At 37.7% G+C, this 24,208-nt stretch overlaps 1 protein-coding gene across 29 annotated transcripts in view; it reads right to left on the bottom strand.

The window, feature by feature from the left end:
• LOC139134060 (neurogenic locus notch homolog protein 1-like) overlaps positions 1 to 24,208 on the bottom strand; it is a 93,070-nt gene that overhangs the window by 22,093 nt on the left and 46,769 nt on the right. For 8 of the 29 annotated variants that reach the window (XM_070700934.1, XM_070700945.1, XM_070700943.1 and 5 more), the window contains 22 exons: positions 23,163 to 23,276; positions 21,307 to 21,420; positions 18,746 to 18,865; positions 16,567 to 16,683; positions 14,806 to 14,922; positions 14,102 to 14,218; positions 13,705 to 13,821; positions 12,874 to 12,990; positions 12,422 to 12,538; positions 11,849 to 11,965; positions 11,468 to 11,584; positions 10,762 to 10,878; positions 9,660 to 9,776; positions 8,164 to 8,292; positions 6,323 to 6,439; positions 5,654 to 5,770; positions 3,596 to 3,706; positions 3,053 to 3,169; positions 2,405 to 2,512; positions 1,733 to 1,846; positions 653 to 766; positions 19 to 132 (listed from right to left, as the gene is read on the bottom strand). In XM_070700934.1, coding sequence (XP_070557035.1) covers positions 19 to 132; positions 653 to 766; positions 1,733 to 1,846; positions 2,405 to 2,512; positions 3,053 to 3,169; positions 3,596 to 3,706; positions 5,654 to 5,770; positions 6,323 to 6,439; positions 8,164 to 8,292; positions 9,660 to 9,776; positions 10,762 to 10,878; positions 11,468 to 11,584; positions 11,849 to 11,965; positions 12,422 to 12,538; positions 12,874 to 12,990; positions 13,705 to 13,821; positions 14,102 to 14,218; positions 14,806 to 14,922; positions 16,567 to 16,683; positions 18,746 to 18,865; positions 21,307 to 21,420; positions 23,163 to 23,276 — 2,559 coding nt within the window. The remainder of the gene's footprint in view (positions 1 to 18; positions 133 to 652; positions 767 to 1,732; positions 1,847 to 2,404; positions 2,513 to 3,052; positions 3,170 to 3,595; positions 3,707 to 5,653; positions 5,771 to 6,322; positions 6,440 to 8,163; positions 8,293 to 9,659; positions 9,777 to 10,761; positions 10,879 to 11,467; positions 11,585 to 11,848; positions 11,966 to 12,421; positions 12,539 to 12,873; positions 12,991 to 13,704; positions 13,822 to 14,101; positions 14,219 to 14,805; positions 14,923 to 16,566; positions 16,684 to 18,745; positions 18,866 to 21,306; positions 21,421 to 23,162; positions 23,277 to 24,208) is intronic. The other 21 variants (XM_070700963.1, XM_070700961.1, XM_070700935.1 and 18 more) reach the window with 20 other exon arrangements.

Here is a 24,208-nt window from a genome sequence, read left to right on the forward strand (position 1 = left end):
CATGCATAGTCTTCTTACCTTGATCACAATTTGTTCCTGTATAGCCAGCATTGCAAGTACATGTATAAATATTGTTGCCTGTGCTGACACATATTCCGTTGGGACAGGGGTTCGAAGTCACACATCTGTTCACTGCAGACATATAAACAGACGACAGTGTCACCTTGTGTTTGAGCACACAGCAATTATTGTATGGTCTTCGTTTCTATTTCACCGTATATTCCTGTGCAGTCATTTCTACATAGTGTTGCATTCAATTTCTTTGCTTATTGTAGCAGAATGACAAAGTTCTTAACAAAACTTCAATGTTATGGATCTTGCAAATCGCTTAACATGTATGAGAGGTCACTGAAAAAAGGTATTTCTGGCGGGACCTGACACTTACAGCAGCGATCGTAGGAATGTACCCACTTTCCATTATTTATGGCTATTGAAATCAAAATATAGAGGGCGTCACCTATATGAAACGGAAACATAACACAGTAAAAAAACTCGGGGTTCAGCTCTATTCATTATTAGTTACATTGATTTGGCTACTTCGTGTTCCATTTTTATCTCTTCTTGACGTTTGTGTAACTTTCAGTATAATTGGACTAAGTAACCGATGATGTAAAAGCTGGTGAATACAATATACTGGTTTGTTTTGTATTACCTGTGCCGCAATACAATCCTGAGTAACCGTTTTCGCAAGCACACACAAATGATGTTCCCATCACTGAACACGTACCGCCATTGAGGCATGGGTTGTTGCTACACGGGTTGTAGGCTGAAAATACCAAACAAACTAACACTGTAAGCGTTCGTGTATTACCGGTGAGGGCAATGGGTGATGATTTTATAAATATACAGTGTGTCAAACAAAACTATCTTCTTTCGAACTACTGATTCTTCAGAGACACTGGTTCGTGAAAATACTAGTATTTCTTTCACATTCCCAGTTTCGCTTTCTTGCTGCTTAGTGGTTGTTCTAAGCATCTCTCTCTCTAATCATTAGAGTAAAACACGATTGGAATTAATCTGAGAGAATAGGATATTGTAGTAATGTCGGTTTAATCAATAAATTGCTTTCATTGATAATATGTATTATTGCAATTTTCAGTCACTGGGCGCCTTACACTTTTGATAAATTTGAACAATTAATAAAAACCTATTCTCCAGGAGTAATTCCAATCGTGTTATATTGTATCAATTTGGTGATGACTCGATTGTGCACACTTTCCCAATAGTGCATTACAAGGCAGTAGACACGGTCTACTGCAGTCTTCATTACAACACACAGAAACCGTCATAGGAAGTAAGGTGAGTGGAATGGTTTAATTACTTGCTGATTTACTGAACAACAAAGATTGTATCGTTTGCTTATATTAACCTCACTCGACTATGACAGTTCTTGAGATTCCAAATTAATTTTTATTTTTCAAACTTCTAACTATCCAGAACTGTAATTGAACGATTTAAAGATTTAAAGGGGGCACTGCCACTGTGGTTGGGCTATTTCATCTGACGAATGCAAGATGCATGAATCTATCTAGAATAAGAGAGATCATTGCTTGAGTAATTGATTTATGTGTGTGTTTGAAACGCTCTGTTTTGACATCAAGCACTTCAACTGCTTGCGAAGACATCTACATACTCGGGGCTTGTAGAATAAATACTTTGTCCGCTGTTTCCATTATATCACATAGTCACGCCAACCGTCATTGGAAGTAAGAAAAGTGGAATTCTTGTTTACCTAACAGTTCACAGTTTGTTCCTATGTAGCTGACTGGACAGGTACACGTATACGAAGTCAATCCATTGGCACAAGTTCCGCCGTTTTGACATGGGTTGGAGCTGCAGGGTCCGCCTATTGGAGAGAAATGAAATATTAAATGGCTTCCATATATAACGGTTTTTTCTGTATATTTATCACATGCGTAATACTATTTCCTTTTTCATCTTCCCCAAGGTATAGAATATCCAACGTCCATGCGGTGAACACAGTGTTCATCTTCCCCAAGGTATAGAATATCCAATGTCCATGCGGGGGACAGAGTGTTTGTAGATAACATGTGAATACATCTTAAAATGATTGTGAAATTTTTTTTGACAGAAAATAGCCACAGCGCTTAAACTTATGATTTATTCATCTAAATATTTTTCTATTCATTTATTTGAAATTGTTGCTATAACGTACCTTGTCGATATCAAAATCGTTTCTCACTTTGATGATATAACCTATGTACTGATTGTTATGTTTTTCGCATAACATAGTAAATATGTCAACCTACAATGAAGATTGAAATGTACAACACTAAAAACTATGATTCAACTTGCGCCTTCTTTGAGATACCAACACATTGACGCCGGCTTTTACTGGCCACCCAAATCAAGTATGTTCAGGAGATTGAGAAAAGTTGCTTACCATCTGTGCATCTTGTTCCCGTCCACCCATTGCTACATATACAATAATAAGTCGATCCGAGTTGCTGACATTCGCCATTATTCAGACAGGGATTGCTTGAACACGGACCTGAAAAAATAAATATGTTAAGTTAAAAAGTAAAACCTCGGACTTAAATTGGTTAAGGGCATATTATGCTGCACGCGCACATCTATGCTGACAAATCTGTGCTGTTATACAAACGCTCTAAGTTGGTTTCAAAATGTAGCCAACAAAACAAATATTATATATCAAATTTTAACACAACCTACAAATAGAATTGTACGTCCCAAACATATAAATGAGAGTTTTGCTAAGAATCCTTTCACTTCTGTCTGAAGATTGCAGAATGCATGAAACTTAAGTAACAGACATTATTACTTTGTACTTTAAGTAATATCTCAAAATGATCTGGGGAAATAATGTCCCGAATAAACTGAGCGACCGGACAAAATATGATGGTGTAAATAAAACAAACCACACTGACATAATGGTCGAATAATACTCACCAAACTGACATAATGGTAATACTCATAAAATTGACATAATAGTTGGATCAATACTCACCAAACTGACATAATGGTAAAATAATACTCACAAAACTGACATAATGGTTGGAATAATACTCACCAAACTGACATAATAGACCTGAAAAGCCTTGCAGACACTGACAGGTAAAGAAGGTATTGTAGTTCTGACAAGTTCCTGCATTCTGACAAGGGTTGCTCGTACAAGGGTTTTGTAGTACTGAAATACAAACGAAATGACGTATTTATGACGTAATATACTTGGCCTGCCAAAGTACAACTCGCGTTATTTCAATTCAAGAACAACTACTTGCGTCGACCAATTATTTATAAGAACACTGTACCAAGAACGGCTGCAACGTTGAATCTTGGGAGGTTGGTCACGGGTTGCTTTAAATATTTGAAACATTATATTTGCACTTCGTTATAAAAAATCGTCATTTCACTTTGGAGTGTTCACACATTTAGTAAAAGTTGCAAGACTGTCATTTTTGACACAACTGTAGCTAAGAACATTTTTCCTTTTTGAATACTTTGAAAGAGATACATGTAACTATGACCTTGAAGGAACTTTTGATAAACTGCATGCAGTTGTAAATCGATACAAGAATTTACAAGACTGGGTGATAGTGTACATCTGACGTACTTGTTTGACAATTTGTTCCTGTGTATCCAGCCTGGCACGTACATATGTAGTAAGCGACGAAAGACGTACATTCACCATTGTTCAGACATGGCGAACTGTAACAAGGATTTGCTGTAACATAAAGCAATGAAAGTATTGTATTAAATTGTGTACATTTTCACAATGATAGGGTTGCGACTGCTATTTTTGACATTACTGCATTTCAACTAAAGCTGCGTGTCAACGACTGAGGTGGAAAGGCTGCACACACTATATGCCTACCACCTTTTTTACAGCAAAGTGCAAAAATTCAACTATTTAATGCAATTTTGGTAATCGCTGATTTTATCCCCAGTGCCACTTTTCAACTCTAGACTAATCTACTCGGTAGAATAACATCTCTAAAGCTGGCTTTCCTTAAACCAATCACATCGTGTCACCCAGTGACACAAATTTTGCAGGACAACAAAATGAATGCAGAACAATATGTTGATGCATTAAGTGAAAAGAGATTAATTTCGTCCGACGTGATTCGCAGCGATCGGACAACCCAATTAAGTAAAATATCACAAAAGCGATTTAATTCTAGCTCTTGGAAAAATAATCAGCAGGGCTACAAGACACAAACAACTACAACAACAAAATGAAACATGTAGGGAGAACATGTTTGATGTACACATCTGTGTAGTAATTATCTGAAGGTAAATAATCTAAACACGGGCATATAAGATGTATGGATATGACTTGGTTTCGTTTCTGCATTTCATATCTGCTGCAAATTATGGCACATTGCGAGGGTATACGTCCAATAAATGACATCATTGGAAATTTCATCCTGTGTGAAGGTACGCTGTGATTTCTACATTGCCATCCAATTGTCTTACATGCTTTAAGGCTTAAGTTACTTCTATATAAATCATCACAGTGGTGGATGCTGTGGGATAATATTTAACATACATGTTGCAATGATACGCTTTGGTGTCATATAAGTGACGTAAATGGCAATTTATAAGGTTAGCCAGGGTATAATTTTTTAAAAATATCGTCATGCAAATTACCATATCCACTGCTTCACGGGGCATGCGCAGTGAAACCAGCTACATTTGATCTCATGTCAAAGTCTGATTTGCATGCAGTTTGTCACACGGAACTTTTTACCGTCTACGCATACAATAACATGCTTATAAGAGGGCGCTTATTGCTCGAGGTTACCCGCAATCTGACAGTGATATCCTGTGTAGCCAGGCTTACACTGGCATAAGTATTGGTTAGTAAGAGGTATGCACGTGCCGTTGTTTTCACAAGGGTTGGACTGACAAAAATCTTGACCTACGGAGGGGCCTTGGAGGAAGGATGGAAAGCAGAGATACAGTAAAGTGAATCGAATGCGTGCAAAGAAAGCAAGATTATGAGTTGGTACACTAAAACAATGACTGAATGCTAATTAGTAAAATAATGTTGTTGGAGATTCTCTATGTTGCCTGGCAGGAGTAATAAAATGCATTTGAAATTCCATTATGCGTAAGATGGGGTAAACATGCTTAATTAGTTTTTGCAATGTTTGCTTGGAGGCTAGCTGCCGTTCACGGAAATGTAGTCTGGCGTAATTCAGAACCTTTCCAAATAAAGACTTGCCCAAACTTCACTTTATAAATGAAAAAAATTAATATGCCATGGAATACTGTTTTCTATAGCGAATGCACGAGCAAAGCGTACAGTTTCTCAGCAGTGTCGGCTTGGTCATATGTAAATAGTGTATGGATCTGTAATTGTTCATTTCAGACGTAAAAAAAGGAGGATAGTAGTTGCCAGATGGACTTTATCACTTTGTTGAATCATAAAACAGTTCTTAAATTTGGTGACTTGGATGTTTAATTTGTAAAATGAACATTTTAGATTACAACTTGAAGTGGCAAAAGAAATTTTGCGCCTCGATGTCATTATGTCATATCAATCATGGACTTTGGTGTACAGCAACGATCATAATTTGTTCGATGGACGTTCAACCATTTTATTCTCTTCCACAACCACGAGAAACTGTGCAAATATGTTAGCTGAAGCATCGAGCATGATAATTACCATTTTGGCAATTGCCTCCGGTGTAACCGTCAGCGCATATACATGCATATGTCGTGGCGGTGACCTTGAAACATGAGCCACCGTTCAGACAAGGTGCGGAGTCACAGGGACTTGTTTCTAGAAAAATTATCACACGTGAAGTTAGGCATCAGATGCTGGCAGACAGAAATGCACACGTTGTGCATCTAACAGCTTGCATAGTTTGAGCAGAGAAGATTAGTACTTTATTTTCGCAAAACCGTTAGTTTTTTATTTAGTTTGGAAGCTGCAAATAGAAGGCAGGGGGCGTGACGTGAAGTCAATATGCTGTGTCACAGCCTTGCTTTAAGTTACACATTTCGTCGACGAAAGATACATGTGGCGGCGAGCCAACGGCTTGTTTTTAACTCCGAATTTGAAAGACGTCAATCCAGTACTGTAAGCTACATCAACGTTGTTTATATTTTGATGCGGCAAACTCAGATAATATTTAGAAAACTATGTGCTTTCTAGTTAAACTGTGAAAAATGAATATTGCGATAAATATTAACGATCTCCCAAAGCCGAGGCCGCTAGGTTTCTGACGAACCCTGACGCCACACGACTTTACGTGGATGAATGCATCATTTCAAACAAGGCAGTCACAAACGATTGGTGGCGTGCTTCATCATAGAGGCTGTCGTTCGTTACCGGTTTGACAATTGCTTCCAGTGAAACCATCGAGGCAGTCACAGGTGTACGTAGTTGGTGTTGACATCAAACAATTGCCTTCGTTAAAACAGGGATTTGGGACACATGGATTTAATTCTACAAAATAAATTGGTATTAGTGGAGTGAGTGAAAAAAGACATGCAGTAAACGTTATAAAAGGCATTCTACTAAGAGAAACTACAGACCCTCAACTGTGGAGGGACTGTGGAGAAACCAACCTTAATCTGTTAATAAAATATGAATGGTTAATGACTGAGTGATCTTACAAAATGAATGGTTGAAGAAAAACATGAAGAGAAACATGACGTCATGGTTATCCTTAGAAAGTCATCAGATGGAAAACCAATGAGACATGGATAAATCAAAGGCCAGTGTGATTGCATGGGAGCGAGAAGACCCTGGGATATAATATTGGACGTGTGTGCTTTCTGATCACTGATAGTTTGAATCGACGAACAGACACTAGTGAAACTGGATATATCACATGACGGCCCAGGATTTCTCATTTAGTCTCAATGATTGTCCAGTGTGCATTCTCAGTTATTTCACAAGGTTTTACAGTTCCAAGTTAAAGATCAATTAATACATGCTTCAGAATGATTTCCAGGAAGTGAAAGATGTTAACATTTGTGGTAACAATGATGAACTCAAACATTTACCATACAGTAAAAATAAAGTTTATGTTTAAAGAAACAGAATGATGCTTCAGAGTAAAAAGTAGAACTACATGACGTCAGATCTATCCATGGTAAGACCTTCGTTACAAAACTAGTGCAAGGACACTATAAATGTTGAAGAAGCGTCGAAGATGAACGTTGAAGCACATTTCCTAGCCGTAGCTGAAGTAAGTCACCGAATTTCAAACCCGTTACACGCACATATCATGTGACCAGACTCCACAGTCAATTCGACTGGCTGTAAGAGTTATCGAGCGGCAATGTCCAGCGATGCAGTACAGATACTCATCGTGTCATAATTTTTCACATGCTCTACCACAATCAAAGTTTTACCACCGGAAGAAGCGAATGACAAACTTGAACTCAATGGTACGACAAACTCGATCAGTGAATTCGGAAGTTTGAAGAGGTTGCAAAAACAGGTACACGTTCGTTACTGGATCACTGAAGAAAAACCTCACATATGATAATGCAAAAGGAAAACAATGGTTAACCTACGGCCCTCCAATATGACCTTTTGTTGACTTTTGTTGATGATGGACTAGCGACCATATAAATATATTAGATACACATACATTCGTTCATACGTATACATACATACATACAAAGATATATACACAGATGCATTCGTTCATTCATGCATACATAGATATATACATATTAACGTATACCCACACATGTACATATGTGTTTATGTCTGTGTGTACCTACGTATGTATATATGTGTTTATGTCTGTATGTACCTACGTATGTATGTATGTGTTTTGCCTGTGTTTACCCACGTATGTACGTTTGTATGTACCCACAGTTACAAGATAACGTAGCAAAGTGTATGTCACATGTTTGGATATCCATAGCATGTATGGAAGTGATGAAAGTGTGATTAGTGAACAATTTCACCGCAAGATGAATAAGTCGCCGTCCACAATGATGGAGGTCCCTATAGAAAGTTTTGAAATCATGCTTTATCAGATTTGTAGATGTGAGTTACCGTGACGGAGAAGCGAACCCAGCATGCATACAAAGCAGAAATGACTTAGTTACCATGGAGACAAGACCTCTTTTGATGTCATCACATGAAGAATGCAGTTAAAATGACCCGTATGAATAGCATGCAAGAAACAGGCTGCAGCTATAGTTTACCGCTTTGGCAGTTTACGCCCTCATATCCCTGTGGACAGAGGCAGGTGTAGTTGCCAACGCCATCCAAGGAATAGTGGAGACAGAGGCCCCCGTTTAAGCATGGCTGCAGTGTTACACAGGGATTGGCATCTGAAGAGAGAGAATGTGCTCGGGTTATTCGACTAGAGACTGAGGAGAGGCGATAAAAAGCCATGTAATTATCAGTAATATTTCTAAATAGCCTAATTGTTTCTGAATTGGCGAGAGCACAAAATTATTACGAATATTTAGAATGGCCAAGAAGCGTAGGTCGTTAGGTGCGCATGTCTCAAATTTTCATATGCTGTAATTTTGTACTTATAGTCAGTTTTAGCGCCAAGTTTTAACAAAGCATAGGGAAAGCGAAGTTATCTTGGTCACTTTTGATGACATACAGCTTTTGCACCTGAAAGTGAGTTTGAAAGTGAGTTTGGGACAGAAATGGAAGTAAATACATGACAATCATTGATATGTACTTTTTGCTGACTCTGATGATACGGTCGGTCAAAGTGACTTTGTCCAAACAAAAACAGCTATGTCACCCAGTTTACTTTGCCAAGGGTTAAAATAAACATATCAAAATAATTAATCCAATAACAACTTTGTGAATTTCCGTGTTGCTACCAAAGTTGCAGAATGCAAGCTGTTATGTGGGACTCACATCTTGCAAATGACGAAGTGACCACCTACACCCTTTAAATACCCCAAAACCATTAATAGCCAAGGGACAATTGGATAACAGCGTTTTGATCCAAAAGTTTGAAATTTCTAATGAGGTATTCTTTTAACATAGAGGGCGCTGTAATATTCGTAAGTGACGATATTCATGTACACAAGCAGCCCTTCTCCCCAAACCTCTACCAACTCTGCATTATTTTAACATTTTACACTCCAGCAAGCGATTAATGTTGTACACATATTCACTTATAAGTGGCATTGGACAGTAAAGAGACTGAGCGAGTATTTGAACAAATTTTGATAATTACACGTGCTGCCAATTAGAGACTTCTGAATAAAAGTCCGACATGAAAGCCATCAGAGGAAAGAGGCTGGTATGAAATGTTACACTTCTCGTTTTACAATTCATGAATTTCAGAGAATTCTTAATCAGATTAAACCAACAGAAGAGTAAGATAAGTAGTAGAGAGTGTAGGAATCTTAGACTGACGTAGTCTTAAACACCGTCCCGTCTTAAAGTAAATGTGTAGAGGTCCTAAATCCTGGCTGAAGCATAAAGCCCGCCAAAACTGCCCCAATTCCAAAATATTAGTGCATGTGTAATGAAACTCATTAACAGGTGTCGTTGTGAAGCAAAACCAAGAAACCATAATAGGTAAGATAAAACGAAAGAAAAATCCGTCAAAGCCGCATCAAGTTATCAGACACCCGACATGCAAAGGGCACTCGAAGCAAAGCGTGTTAAAAGAGCCAAGTTAGCAAACAAAGGACACCGAGCAGGTAGATTTTGGAATAATTACCAGTTTGACAGTTGCTTCCGCTGTAACCGCTGATGCAAAGACAAGTATGCTGCGTTGGAGAATTTTTTATGCATGTGCCGCCATTTTGACACGGAAAGGAAGTACAGGGATCTAATTCTACAGAATAAATAAAACATAAAATATTACAATATTAAGGAAATCGTTTCCCATATACAAGCAAAAACTAAAATGACAAGTAATTCTCGGAAGAGCGCACAAGAAAACTCTGAGTTCTATCACGGCAAACGTGAGATGCACGCAAGTTCACTCAGCACATAACCTAAACAAATGTAGAAATAATAGCGTTAGAAAAAGGAGAGAGAGAACAGATGGAGGAGGGGAGGGCAATCAGTGACAGAGAAAAGCACAGATACAACTAAAATTGCTAGAGACCATGAGACCTGGTAGAGACTATCAACTGATCAAGAATGCTAGCAGTCGATTTATGTTCTAAAATAAACCCTTGGAACGGATGATTTGCAATTCTCGTCTCCAGGGTGCACACCATCAAAAGCAGACGGTGAAATAAACCATAGATACTTGAAAACCGGTTTTTAAATGTCAATGGATTAACCAAAAGGACAAAATGAAATGTGTCAGAGCGCGCCTTATCAGACAACACATTACTGTAGAGAATGAAAGATAACTTTATAAGCGTAGCTGGTTAGTCTTGAAGATGGTTTTAATAAAACCGGCATGGCACAATTCAATTTACTTTGAGGATATACAGAGACTAGGTTAGTTCTGAAAGAACTATCTCCCGGGTCCTCACCAGATGTTCTCTTTAGTATGTCTCAGATCAACGTATATGTATGCGTGTATTTATAATTTTTGATAATGTATTTTGTTTTATATCGTATTGTTTTCTTTCCGGTGAAATAAAGATTTACTACGTTTATGGCGACATTTTCACCTCGATACCGCCATTGCAGAGATATAATTCCATCATAAAAATGTGACAGTCACAAAGGCGATATGTGCCGAAAGTGGTGATCAACACTCAGAGTGTGAAGTTGCATGAAAGCTTGTGCTGAGAGACGTTTTCAAACTCCATATTTACAAAAGAAAATAACTTCAAACAAAGCTACATATTTAATATTACCAAATTCGCAATTTGATCCAACATAGCCGTCAGGGCAAATACAGGTGTGTTGGCTTGGAGATAATTTCAAACATTCGCCGCCATGTTGGCAGGGAGTTGAACTACAAGGGTCCACCTCTGAAGGGGAATTCATGGAATGGGAGATTATGAGTAAACAATACCCTAGTGGGCACGTCCTATAGCTTTGTTACAAATCAACCATAAAAAGGTGGTATTCGAACTTTACACCAATTTGACAGAAATTGGCAGGATTAAAAAAATAGGAAGTCGCTCCCCCTCTCACGGTGAATGTCATGACTTGTAAGTTTATAAAACTTGAAGTGCATCGAAGTAACGATTGAAGATAAAATTCAGACTCATCAGATATAAACATGTGAAATTTAGAAATAGGTCACGTCACATGTCCACCTTTTCAAAACTAGTTTATAAACAATTATAAAAGCATTCAATTAAATTAGGAGTAACTAGGCTTAACAGAACTGAAATATCTTACAATAGATATAGCCTGATCGTTTGATGATGAAGAACCAATGAAACATCTCTGAAGACGAGAGACAATTTAAGGGAAAATACAGTCTAACTTTAAGCAAATAACAAAACACACAAGCAAGTTGGTTTTTGAACTTCGCAGTCATAAACCATATGAACAATACAGATACTTGAACAATACAGATACTTGAAACGCTGGAGAAACGTAAAGTATTACCATTTTCACAATTGACTCCTGTATAATCTCTTAGACACACACAACTGTGCTCTGTCGGAGAACTTCTTATGCATGTGCCGCCATTCTGGCAAGATGTTGTATCACATGGATTTAATTCTTCAAAAAAGACAAGAATGAGGTAAATGACACTTTTTCCAACATTTGAGAAAAACTGTCATGGACAAGAAGAGAATTAAATATCGATAAAGACGATGGCCCGGTCAATTCAAGTCAAAAATCCTTAAACGGTGTTAGTTGCTGCCAGAGCTATTCAAAACCACCGACAAAATTTCAAAATTGCCACAAAAACAGTCAAACAAACACTACAAAATGTTGTCGAAAAATGGAAAACGACAAAAGAATGAAATTTGGACTGATTACCAAATTCACAGGAAGACCCAACGTAGCCGTCGGGACAAATGCATGTGTGTTGTGTGGCAGATAATTTCATACAATCGCCTCCATTGAGACAGGGTGCTGAACTACATGGATCTAGTTCTGTAAGAGAGATATCAACATGAAAAATTGTACCTATAATGATAGAGTTGAAGATTGTTTTAGCAAAACTTTCAGTCATAATATTCTAGTATTTCCCATCGGACAAAGTGATTTAACGTCACGTGCATTATAATTGACAAAAACCATGATTAGAATGATCATCTGTCTGTTGAAGACGAGAAGCAACTCGAGGGAAGCCTGACTTCCTTTCAAAATGTTTTGTAATTGTTGTATCACCCGACATATAACAGAATTGTATGATGCTTAAAACAACCCATTCATTTTTAGCTTTGCTACGTTATAGTCCATTTTGATGTTTGCAAATTCTAATAAACAGGCTCAGATCACCTTCTAAAATCCATTTTGCACTTGCAAGCCGATAAAGCTGTACTAGGCAACAAGTAACTACTCTGGATCACATAAATTCTGATGGCATATGGACCACTGAATATTTACCAGCTTGACAGAAGGCGCCCTCAAACCAAGAGAGGCAGGAGCACGTTATTTCTGTTGGAGATCTTTTTACGCAGGTACCGCCATTTTGACACGGGAACGAACTGCAAGGATCCAATTCTGGACGAGATGTGACGTCAGGGGAAATGATGTAAACAGTTATGTTCACTATAATGACTAAGAATTAAAATTCAAGGTGCTCTTTGCCTCGAAAAAATAGCGGTCAAATCACACTTGCAAAACACTCCAAAAAGGCACATGTAACGAAGGAAGAAATGTCAAACTGAAAAGAAATCCAAGGCGTTTGAAATTTGCCGCCAAATTGCTGAATACTTATGTAGTCAACGCGTGACACAATAAAGACCAGCGCAGCATTGTGAGTTAGTCAACCACAAAACGTCAGCTATAAGCAAGCCATAGAAAACAAAAGGGACAAGTTGACCCTTAATAATTACCAAATTCACAACTTGATCCAACATAGCCGTCAGGGCAAATACAAGTATGTTGCGTTGGGGAAGATTTCAAACATTCTCCGCCATTTTGACAAGGAGCTGAACTACAAGGATTCATTTCTGAAGGAAATTAATTCATGGATTACGAAGAATTAAAAATGCACATAATGATCTGATTAACTGCAACGTAATGTCGATATGATTTTGTTGTCCGAAAGATTGATTATGAAATAAAACACCGAGCGTTTCGTTATTTTTTTCCATGAAATTGTCTCGTCCCATGCACAAAGTTCTTTCTTTACATTCGACGACAAGGACTCTCTCCCTTATCGACTTTACTAATGCATATTAAAGCAATAACTATAAACATCCTCTCTGAGAAGCCTATAGCAAATGTCAGAATCGTCATGTGAAGCTAAAATATGAAATAAATAAACAAACGAGCGTTTTTGTAGATAATCATTCGAGAGCGTGCTAGCTCTTTCAACTTTGCAGAGAAACCAATCATGATATTTCCGGTCCATTGTAAATATAGCCTACAACATGAGCAATGGAAGTGAATTCTTACATGTTGGTGATCGCGTCACTGTGTTTCAGCTGGTATACCACTGAAACCACGTGGAGACAAGAACAAAGCGGACAAATAGGAGACAACATATAGGTGACAAAAGTCGACGATAGCAAACGATCGTCGACACACAGACAGAAGAAAAGGGAGTTGACAAGTATACCTTACTGGTATTGAAATTCGAAATCATTGGCATACGCATGTCAGAAATACAAAATGACAGGACAAACAAGAAGAGTATCTCCACAGACAAGGCTAATAATTACCGATTTCACAATTGGTTCCTATGTACCCACTCTGGCAGGCACAGATGTGCTCCAGTGGAGAAGTTTTGATGCATGTACCGCCATTCTCACAGGGAGTTGTATCGCATGGATTCAGCTCTGAGAATGGAAACTCAGTGATGTTTGATGATTGAATAAAATTTACACAAAAAAGACAGGACCAGACATTTGAGAAATAAATTCAACACTAAAGACGTCTAGAACAGCACTCATAAACAGTTCTACAAGCAGAAATATGGATGTTAGTCTGAAAAATTGAACATAATTTAAGAACACCACTAAATGCAATCTTCGGAAGGAAACGTCAAATCAAAAAACAGCTGTAGATTTGAATAAAAATGATCGAACAAATAAGTTAATTTGAAAGCGTTCTTATTACCAAATTCACAGGAAGAACCGACGTAACCGTCGGGACAAATACACGTGTGTTGTATGGGAGATATTTTCTGACAATCGCCTCCATTGAGACAGGGTGCTGAGCGACACGGATCTAATTCTGTAAGAGAGATTGATTACATTAGAGATTGTTTATGTCTTTAATTGTTGTAAGGAATTGAAGGCCCACATATTAAGCGGTACGATTTTGTCAAACATCTATAATACAGTACTGCTTTGAATGAGATGTTCGTTACACTGTCAAACAGATACTATATATCGTTTCATTTAAATGACATTAACAGATCAAGATGCCCAAGATGCGGCGTTTCTACTGAGGAAACACTACTTCCAAATAACTTTGTGTTTTTTCACATGGTTTTTGAATGAGCCATGTTTCAAAGTTAAATACCTGAGACAAACTGTGACTATTATAACTCGTAAAATTTGACATGAAACAATAATCTACGGTCTCTGATGCTGAAAGCAGCCAGATAATGGCCTAACCTAGTTAAGTCAAACTGAACCACTCACTGGCGACGCTAGTGTAGCCAAGTCGGAGCACTGGCTTATGGTGGATTCAAAGAACTTAAAATTCAAAGTTTGACAATTATGCAAATTTCACGAGATAAGTCTCAGTTCAGCAAACAGTACGCTTCTCGAACACATCAACAAAGTAAACAGAGAGCATGAAGGGGGAATATTTACCAACTTGGCAGAAGCTTCCAATAAAACCGGCAGGGCAGAAACAGACTAGACCCGTCGGAGATCTTTTCATGCATGTACCACCATTTTGACAGGGATATGAATTGCAAGGGTCTACTTCTAAAAGAAATCCGTGGCAAAGGAATAATGTTAAATAATATTTTGCGGATTTTTTCAAAATCAAATGAATAACTACTCGTCATCGACACAATCTATTTCCAAGAAACGAAATTAAAGATCAAATGAAAGTAACAAAACACTCTAAAAGATCAGAACACACACAAACAACATCATTCTTGTGAATGGAAAATCACATGAGTAGAGAATTAAAGAGTTGAAGGCTCATAGAACACATTATATCAAAAATTTGCCGACTGGATAATGGGTTTGGCAATTCGATCAGACAAAGCCGTCACGGCAAGTGCATGTGTATTGAGAGGAGATGGTTTGACACAATGGCCACCATTCAGCTATGGATATAGTTCCAAGCAATGAATCGTTCAAAATGAATTCACAGGAAAGCAAAATATTGTCAAATATCTCGATTGTGGCTAACACTGTTAAATCAAGCGATCAAATACTATGAGACCCTTAAAATCTCATTGCTATACACAGACATGGACGCGAGTGGTTTTACTTCATTTGAAATGTGACTGACAGTCACAATCAATCAATGGATTTAAAAAGATAAGCACAAGACAAGATAAGCACTACGTATCAACGCTTGTGCGAAATTCCTGTTATTTTCGAGAACATTTCTTGATTAAAACTTACAGCAAGCAGCCAATGGAATGATAATATACTATTCAAATAGTGACCACGTGATAAGAGTCTGTTATGAAAAAATCTAAAGCAACTTCAGCGCACAATTATCCAAGAAATAATGGAAGTCCGACCAAAGGTTTGGTTAATATAGCTACTAGCAAATGATACAACGAGCCATAAACCTTCGCGAGGAAAACTAGAGGGTCTATGGACGAACGAACAAACGAACGGATGAAGGGTTTGTTTTGATACGCAGACAGGCTCCAAAGAAAAAGGTTTTATGCGATAATAGTGAATGAAATGCAAAAACAGAACACAAAAATCGTGCAGACTATGTATACTGCAATACTGCAACTCAGAGATTTTGATAAGACAACTTGGATAGACTAAGACTAAGAGTGTGCATGGTGGTTGCATGGCGTTTACAGTGTTATTGAACACTCCAGACAGACAAGATACAATTTAACGAAACCAGACTCGGAAACAACCTGGTCTCAAAAAAGACAAATTTGATCATGCAATATATCTACAGGATTTCAGACAAAAAGCATTCCATAGGGTCAAATGAAACTCGATAAGACGCGCAGGCGTGGAAGACACAGTATCTCAAACCATATTATAATTATCACCATGGCAATTTGTCGCCTGTAAAACCATTAAAGAACTATTGAACTGTTTATGCGTGTATTGTCATGTTGACATGGCGATTTACTACAGGGTCTAATTCTGCTAGACAATAAATTAGATTTTAAAAATCTGTAAATGGGACGCTTTTATTAATAAAAGACGTCGATCTGGAAAACGTTGTTAGCACTAGAGATTTATTAATAATGTGTAAGTTTTATTTCCAGGAGAATGAAGACACCGCACAGAAAGGATTGAAAGGGAATTGATAGAAAAAGAAATGTGAAAATGAAGCGTTCAGGTAAGAAAAAGTACGAAAGGAAAGCGTAGTGATTGCGGCGAAAAGTGCAGGCTTTGCAGCTTAAGATTAATTACCAGTTTCGCAATTAGATCCCGTGAACCCATCAAGGCAAATGCAAACGTGTTGCGTGGATGAAGCTTGCAGGCAAGTGCCACCGTTTGTGCAAGGTGAAGAGCTGCAGGGGTCGATTTCTGGAAAGAAAAATGGTGATGATCAAAAACAAACAAACAAACAAAACAAGTGTAGTGCCGACAGTAGCTGTTATGAAAAATTTAGTTACGTGAAAGCGACTGTGAACTAAAAATACAAAAAATATAAAAAGCGATAGAGCGATAGGAAATAAACAATATATCTAAATTTCATACCAGCTAAATAATTAGATGGAATCTTTATACGGAGGAAACGCCCATGCCGACTGAACGCCAGACATGATTTCGCACAGAACTGCAGTGCATGATGAAATACTTACAAGCAAACTGACTGGAAATAACACAGATTATAGATGCACTGAAAATACATGGCCGTTTACGAACACAGGATATTGGTAAACTCTTCCATAGTGCGTATTGGCAGACTTAAGGTTAGGTGAAGATTATGACAAAGGGTTTAGGCTATACTAATCACGCATGGCCGTTTCAATAGCGACGTTTGATATCTCGGCAAGTAACAAGTTTGAAGCGAGGTGTTCAATTAGATCTGGATATCCTCTTTCAAAGATGGAAAATGTAAGGGCCTCTACTCTAGGTTGCAAGAAATATCGCAAAAGGTCATGGTACTTTTGACTTGAACACGTCATCTTATGCAGCCTGATACATGCAATATGACAGGTGAGTGTAAGCTGAATAAGACGGCAAAGCAATACAATTCAATACTGATCATAAGTGTTACGCAAAGGGCCACTAAAATCAGATTTTCCAGTGTAAGACTTAAGACATCCTTTACAGGTGTCAATGATTTAGCAATATCACATCAAAGGACGCAATGCATTGTTATACAAAACAGCTCATCACCACATTTCCTTACTTCAATTTGAATGATGTAGTTATCGAGGCACAAGTAGTCAACAAAAAATAAGAAATAGCGCTGGAAACAAAGCCAATATTACCAAATACTAAACTTAAAAGTTTGAAATAATGAAAGACATAATATATCAAACGATAAAAATAAAAGAAAAGTAACGTGATATGTTTAACAAAACGTCATATTTCAAATAAAAAAATAACTGCGATAACAAACAGAGAAAAATTCAGCAAGCATAAGTGTAAAAGTCTGTCCACCTACTATTATAATGGTTACACCTCAAGCATTTTTGCACCCGTATTGCGCACAGAATATAGACACAAACATTGCAAGCCCACGACAGATAACAAACAAACAAACAAACAAACAAACAAACAAACAAACCTCGGTTCCAAGTTGAACGAGACAGATGATGCGAGGATTTTGAGCCAGATATATTGAAAACATTAACAAGTCACTTTGTCGATCAATCTACGATGTATGTATTGCTCATTTATTGTTACTGAGCTGAATACTCGATGTACAAATATTATGCAAAATGAATAATTGATGTAACAATGATATGTATGTAAGCTTTCGATTTCCCAATATCTTCTCAGCCAAGTTAAAGAGTCGTCTCGAAATATGAACATGGTCAATTTTTACTCTGCAATGATTGTAATGAGTGATTTGCTCAGCAGATAACACGGGGGATATCCCAAGTATTGTCACCTTTCATGGATTTGTTTGTTCAAAATGATAAATAAAAGAGTTCTTGCCGCAAAGAACTTTAAGAGATCAAGAGTAGATGGGTCTACTCGCTACAAACAAATAGCGAATCATCTTCTGGAAAAATCATTTGAATTTCACTCAACAGATACACTGCAGTCGAACAAAATTGAGTTTATTTACTTGTAAAAGTGGAAATCAGTGGGCATATTGAACGTATTTGTTTCGGGGGTTTCTGCACATGGGAAGTTTAAAGTCTCGCGAGATCTCTTAATCCGAGTATTTATATCTGATACATGCTCTCGCAATCAGTTAAAACAGCATATTTACACTGAAGGAAGCCCCGCGTCCGAACGGCAAGCCAGTCAGAGCAGAAGAAAAGTATAAGTTTTTCCAAAGCGAGAAGAAGTTCCTTAATTTTTCTGCAAGTAGTAACAAATAGCCCGCCAAAACACGATGCCAATACCAGACTAGGCTGAAGGCAGGATTGATGTACTAGTAATTGTTATCAGTGTCAATAATTACCAGATTGGCAGTTGGATCCGCTGTAACCAGACAAACATAGGCACAAGTATGTCGTCGATTCGTGAGCCCGCAAACAACTGCCGCCGTTCAGGCAGGGAGACGAGTCACAAGGGTTTAACTCTAGAAGAACAGTTTACATTTGTGGAATGTGAGAATAATATGGAACGCGTCTTTGATTCTGCTCGAAACATGAAAACAGGTCAAAACGTCACAGCTCACGGTACGTCAATAACACTTACACACCAACTGACGCAAAATTGCGAACAAATTTGGATGACTCTCAAATATATACAGGTAATATTACTCTAAACTATTTCCTCTTTAACAAAAAATTCCTCTTTAACAAACGGTGGTCCTCAAAAGTGTGATGTCATAAGTAATGTGACATAAATCTAAAGTGACACCATAAGGACAAACACTTGGAATTTGTCAGATTTGATAGGAATCTATTGTTTTGACAAGGAGGTAAAGCAAACCGGCGGAACACTTCAAATCAGATTTACTGATTTAATAACATGGATGAATTTCCTTTGGTGTGCATGGTGTGCAGTCAAGGTGGTCATTATCAAGGAAATTCGATTATGAATTTACCAATGACGCATAATAACAATGGACTGACCAAGAATATCGGTTTTACGAATTTTGGTGTACGTTGTTGATAAGATGATCAAACTAGGCATATCACGCGTCCCGTGATTATTAATAACGTTCAGTCAGTTTTGTTCTCAACAATTCCTTCGACAAACACATAAGTTTCACTGCTACACACATGCGGTTTTTTTTGAAATTGTGTCACCAAGGTCAAGATCGTCTAAAACGTTACATATTAAGTAATGGCTTCTTCACTATGACCTTTCAGCCTTCTCCTTTGTCATCCTACATTTGAAATCTCTCTCTCTCTCTCTCTCTCTCTCTCTCTCTCTCTCTCTCTCTCTCTCTCTCTCTCTCTCTCTCTCTCTCTCTCTGAAATTACTGTCACAATACAACGCACTCCGAAAGCAATACACACTTTTTCATTCTTTCCATTTTCCAATTACACGTACAAAAACATTTGATTTTACGACTGACATGCCGGACAGAGACAATTTTACTTCCCTTCTCCATCTTAAGAAAGGTATAAATAATTGACATTGCTGCGAGCATTTAGAAGCCGAGACAAGAAGCATCACCAATTTGCGAAGGCAGCGTGCCAACCGTCATAACATTATCTTACAAGATATTTTACTGACCTTGGCATTTATAAAATGCAATTATTTCAACCCAACTATACATTTTGACGACACACAGATATACCGCAGTTTTCGTTTGATATCCCATGCAAGCGAGCATAAACATGTCAGCACATCGAAGGTTAAGACTCATAGTTTATCGCACCTTTTTAAAATCTATATCAACGGCAGTAACTGCAATGAGTTGTTTTGATGCAATAGACTCTCTCACAGCCCGCCGTCCGCTACTATCATCAACTATATAGTGGTGCGCCCTCACCGGCCTTTCTAACAAGCGAGGCTCACCGAGCCAGTCGGGTTATAGCGTAGGTTCAACTATTAAGGGCGCTAGTAGGTCAAAGGCTTAGCCGGGGAGCTGGAGGGGCAGTGAGAGAGTCTATCATGCAGTATGCTGTCACTGCATACAGGAATGTCTGATAGCCAACACACCGATAGCTGAATGACCCAACGTTTTAATGTTACCGCTTTGTCCCTCACCATGACACAATGGAGTATTTTGTACACTGGCAATCATTATGACAATATGAACACAGCGACTGATATTGAGCAAATTTAGTCAATTATACAGCAAGGGGAATGTTGACTGTTTACATCAAAGCCTACGGTTAAAACCAGATTAACTCCTTGTACTGCTTGCCAAACCACATGAATTGCTTGTATAATAGGAAACCGCTAAACCCATTGAGAAGCCTTAACAAGCTGATATGTTAAAAGTCAAATCCTTGGTAAAAGAAATTCTGTTATCAGGCCAATAAAAGCGACAGAAATGTGAATTTATCGTTTACGATGAAGAAGTCTCACCTTTGACACCAACAAATTTATAAACCTTACAGACGGGATTTGTATCGAGTGGAAAACAACATGCATTTGAATGTTTGGGCAATTTTACGCATACATCAAGATTTAAGTTCTATCACGTGATTTCATGACGGATATAAACGTCTTTGTAGTGACGAAAAGAATACCCGTCTAGAGATTTGTGCCTTCGATGACTTAAAGGCGCCGCCGTGTTGACATGCCATAACTTCGCTATGGTTTTCTACGTTCAGCCAACAGGCATCCGGAAGAAACATGGTTAGAACAAACAGCTGTAAAGTGTTATGATATGAAATAATATCAAAACAAAATGAGAGCGAACTCAGTGCGTGAAGATAAACACAGTTAACATAAAAAGTCGATCCGTCAATAATTCCAAAGTTGGCCATTTTGTAAACATGCAAAGATTGGATAGGTGGCGCTTTGTTGTATATGCGTGCTTGATACCACATGCACACACAACTGCTGCCATACCGTGTTAGTGTATTTTGCATACAAATACTGTGAATGACCTACCTAACTGGCAATTGCTTCCAGTGTACCCTTCAAAGCAGGAACAAATGTAGGATGCACCCGTAGTAATGCACGTACCTCCATTGAAACAAGGGTCAGACTGGCAAGGGTCTGGGTCTGTGGACAAAGCAAGAAAGCAGAGAGTTTTGATACGGAATTCAAAGTAAGTAAGCCCCGCTAGAATAGTTGATTCGTCGTGCACAAATGAAGCTGCTTAATTTGAATACAGCCAATGTCGTGAGTATCACTCTGACATGATATTCTAAGCACGTGATCTCGTCCACTTAGAATGGCACGGAGTCACGAGGAGATAGATATACTGAAGACATGTTAAAATATTCCACCCGTTGTCGTCTTACTTCAAACTCGATAGAAACTTATTAGACCTATATCGCATGTACAAGTTAGGATTATAGATATTACAGATGAAAGTAACAATTATGTTTGAATGAAATGATCTGTTTATAAATGATGCAGTGGTACCCTTTATAAGCATTGTTGAAACCAAGTTTTAAATGTTCTTCGTCACATAAATGAATAAATGTAAAACATATAAGGACACCACTGCATATCAGACTTTTTCGCCTTGTAGAAGATAATTTTCCTCACTGAACGAGATTTTACGAGATTTGGATGACAATAGTGTTTTCGGGAGATATGTGGCAGATGCTAAGCGTTGACGACTTGATAAAAATGACACATTTAGGTTACACCATGCAGGTAACTAGCTGTCTCCAAATATTTTACTTGCGTTCTTGTTCTGGATAATAGATGAATACATTAAATATCCCAATCTCGCGAGATTTCGCGACCGAGCAGAAAATACATTTTGATCATTAGTAAAGTGATTATAGTAAGATAAGTAGTACTTTAGGCCGCTTACAACAACAGTTTACAAATTCAACGTTTGAACTGATCAATCATAAGCACTGTGCATTAAAATGACAAAGGCATCTACAAACATAAAATACATAATCTTGGAAACGATAAAGTGTAAAACAGTAGTTTTGGTCAATAATAATGACGATATGCTTGCAGTGTAATAGAATACAATATGCAACGAAATGGTTTGAAAAGCTGAAGTATACGTTGATCGGCGAGAAGTAACTTGACTCGTTCTGGGAAAAAGTGAACGACCACAGTAGCAACATGTATAGATTGAAGTCATGAAAATGTTTACAGCAGAAAGGTTAATGACATAAGTAATCACCATCATAAGTCTTTCTCTTCGAAAAAGATTTAAACGTTTCCATTAGTATTAAGATGAAAAATTATTATTGTACACCAACGGTTAAATGGTTGCATTGTCATACTTAAACTAAACTGAACACCTGGAAAATGTTGTTGCAGTTTATATAAGGGATCAAAGTCACATAGTCAGTATACCTCATCACTTAATTTACAAAGTTAGAAATGTTAGAATGGAAAGACAAATTGCTTAACATAAGCTGTAACTTGTGGTAAGGTTTTCAGTATTCTGCTTCTGTATATCAACTACCGTGTCTGACCCTAATCCGTTTGTCATGCTGAAATTTTGAGTATTCTTTTTGTCAACACAGCCTGTATGTGTGTAGTGATCGTTGTTTATTGTTTACAAATGAATTCTAGTCCGGACTTTACAATTTTCAACAATAACAATGGAGATTATACTTATATAGGTTGTGGTGATATGCTAAATACTTGGCATTAAATTACAGTTTACGGATTCAATTCAGAAAGTGTAGGGAAACCAAAAGTTCTGAAAAAAATAGCCAAAAGATACAGCTTATGGAGCTTTAAGGGCGTTCATTCCAGTTACAACATTAGGCAGTGGTTGTACACTGAGACAAAAATGCAGTCCACATAGCGGTGTCCTGTACCTGTCTGGCAGAATTGACCTGTGTAACTACCAACGCAGATACACTGGAAAGCGTCTGTGCTGTAGGCACAGAATCCTCCGTTCAAGCAAGGATCGCTGTCACAGGGGTTGAAAGCTGTACATTTGAAAATAAAAAGATGAGTAAAGCGAATGTAACACTCTACGACAAGAGAATGTTTGCCCGGCATTTTGTGGGAATTAAACCCAGTGAATTCTGTATCAATTATACATCAGAGTTTGATAATTTGTCCACCGAATAACAATCTTTAATTTCTTGAATAATTTGACGAGAGGGTCATCTATGTAAAGATCACGTTTGTTTGTTATGGTAGGTTTTTCAAGACGTGTACAGTTGGAGATAATATTTCCTTACAAGCCTTCATATGGTATCAAAAGTTACTTCCTGGACATTTACCTTCAGGCAATTTTCCATCTCTTTGGCTAAGGTTGGGATAGAGTTTAAATTAACTTCCGTTGGGTATATGTCCAGGAAGCGACTGTGGTAGAATCACATACATTGGGGCAGAAGATACTAGATCCATTGATTGTATTCATCACATCTCATCCGTGAAATCTTTATGTGTGTCGCTGTTAGTATTTAACTCGCCAAAATAAAATCACTTCACTGTCTTTGAAGAAGAAAGGAAATACTTAAATCATTTCAACATGGACCTTAAAAAACCACCTCTATGCAAGACAAACATTTCCTTGAAACTATGGCAATTTGCACGCAGAGTAAGGAATTCGAGTAATGTACATTTAAAAAGTAGTTAAAGATAATTAACACTGTTAGGATCGGTACAAATCCTAAGAAACACGAAGAGAAAGAAAATTGAGTTAATATTTACATCATGCGTTTATACGTTTATTATGAAATATGATGAAAAACAGGTCAGGTGTGTTATTAATTATCTGGAAATTGAATTCATGTCTTGGTGACAGACAAGACGCTTCAATCATGCATTAACAGGTCTCTCAACGCCTTTCACTATTATGGAAAAATGAAAAAAACCCATAATTATGCATGTATACAAAAATGGTCAGATT

Source organism: Ptychodera flava, chromosome 5 (assembly GCF_041260155.1).
Source record: "Ptychodera flava strain L36383 chromosome 5, AS_Pfla_20210202, whole genome shotgun sequence".
Classification (NCBI taxonomy): domain Eukaryota; kingdom Metazoa; phylum Hemichordata; class Enteropneusta; family Ptychoderidae; genus Ptychodera; species Ptychodera flava.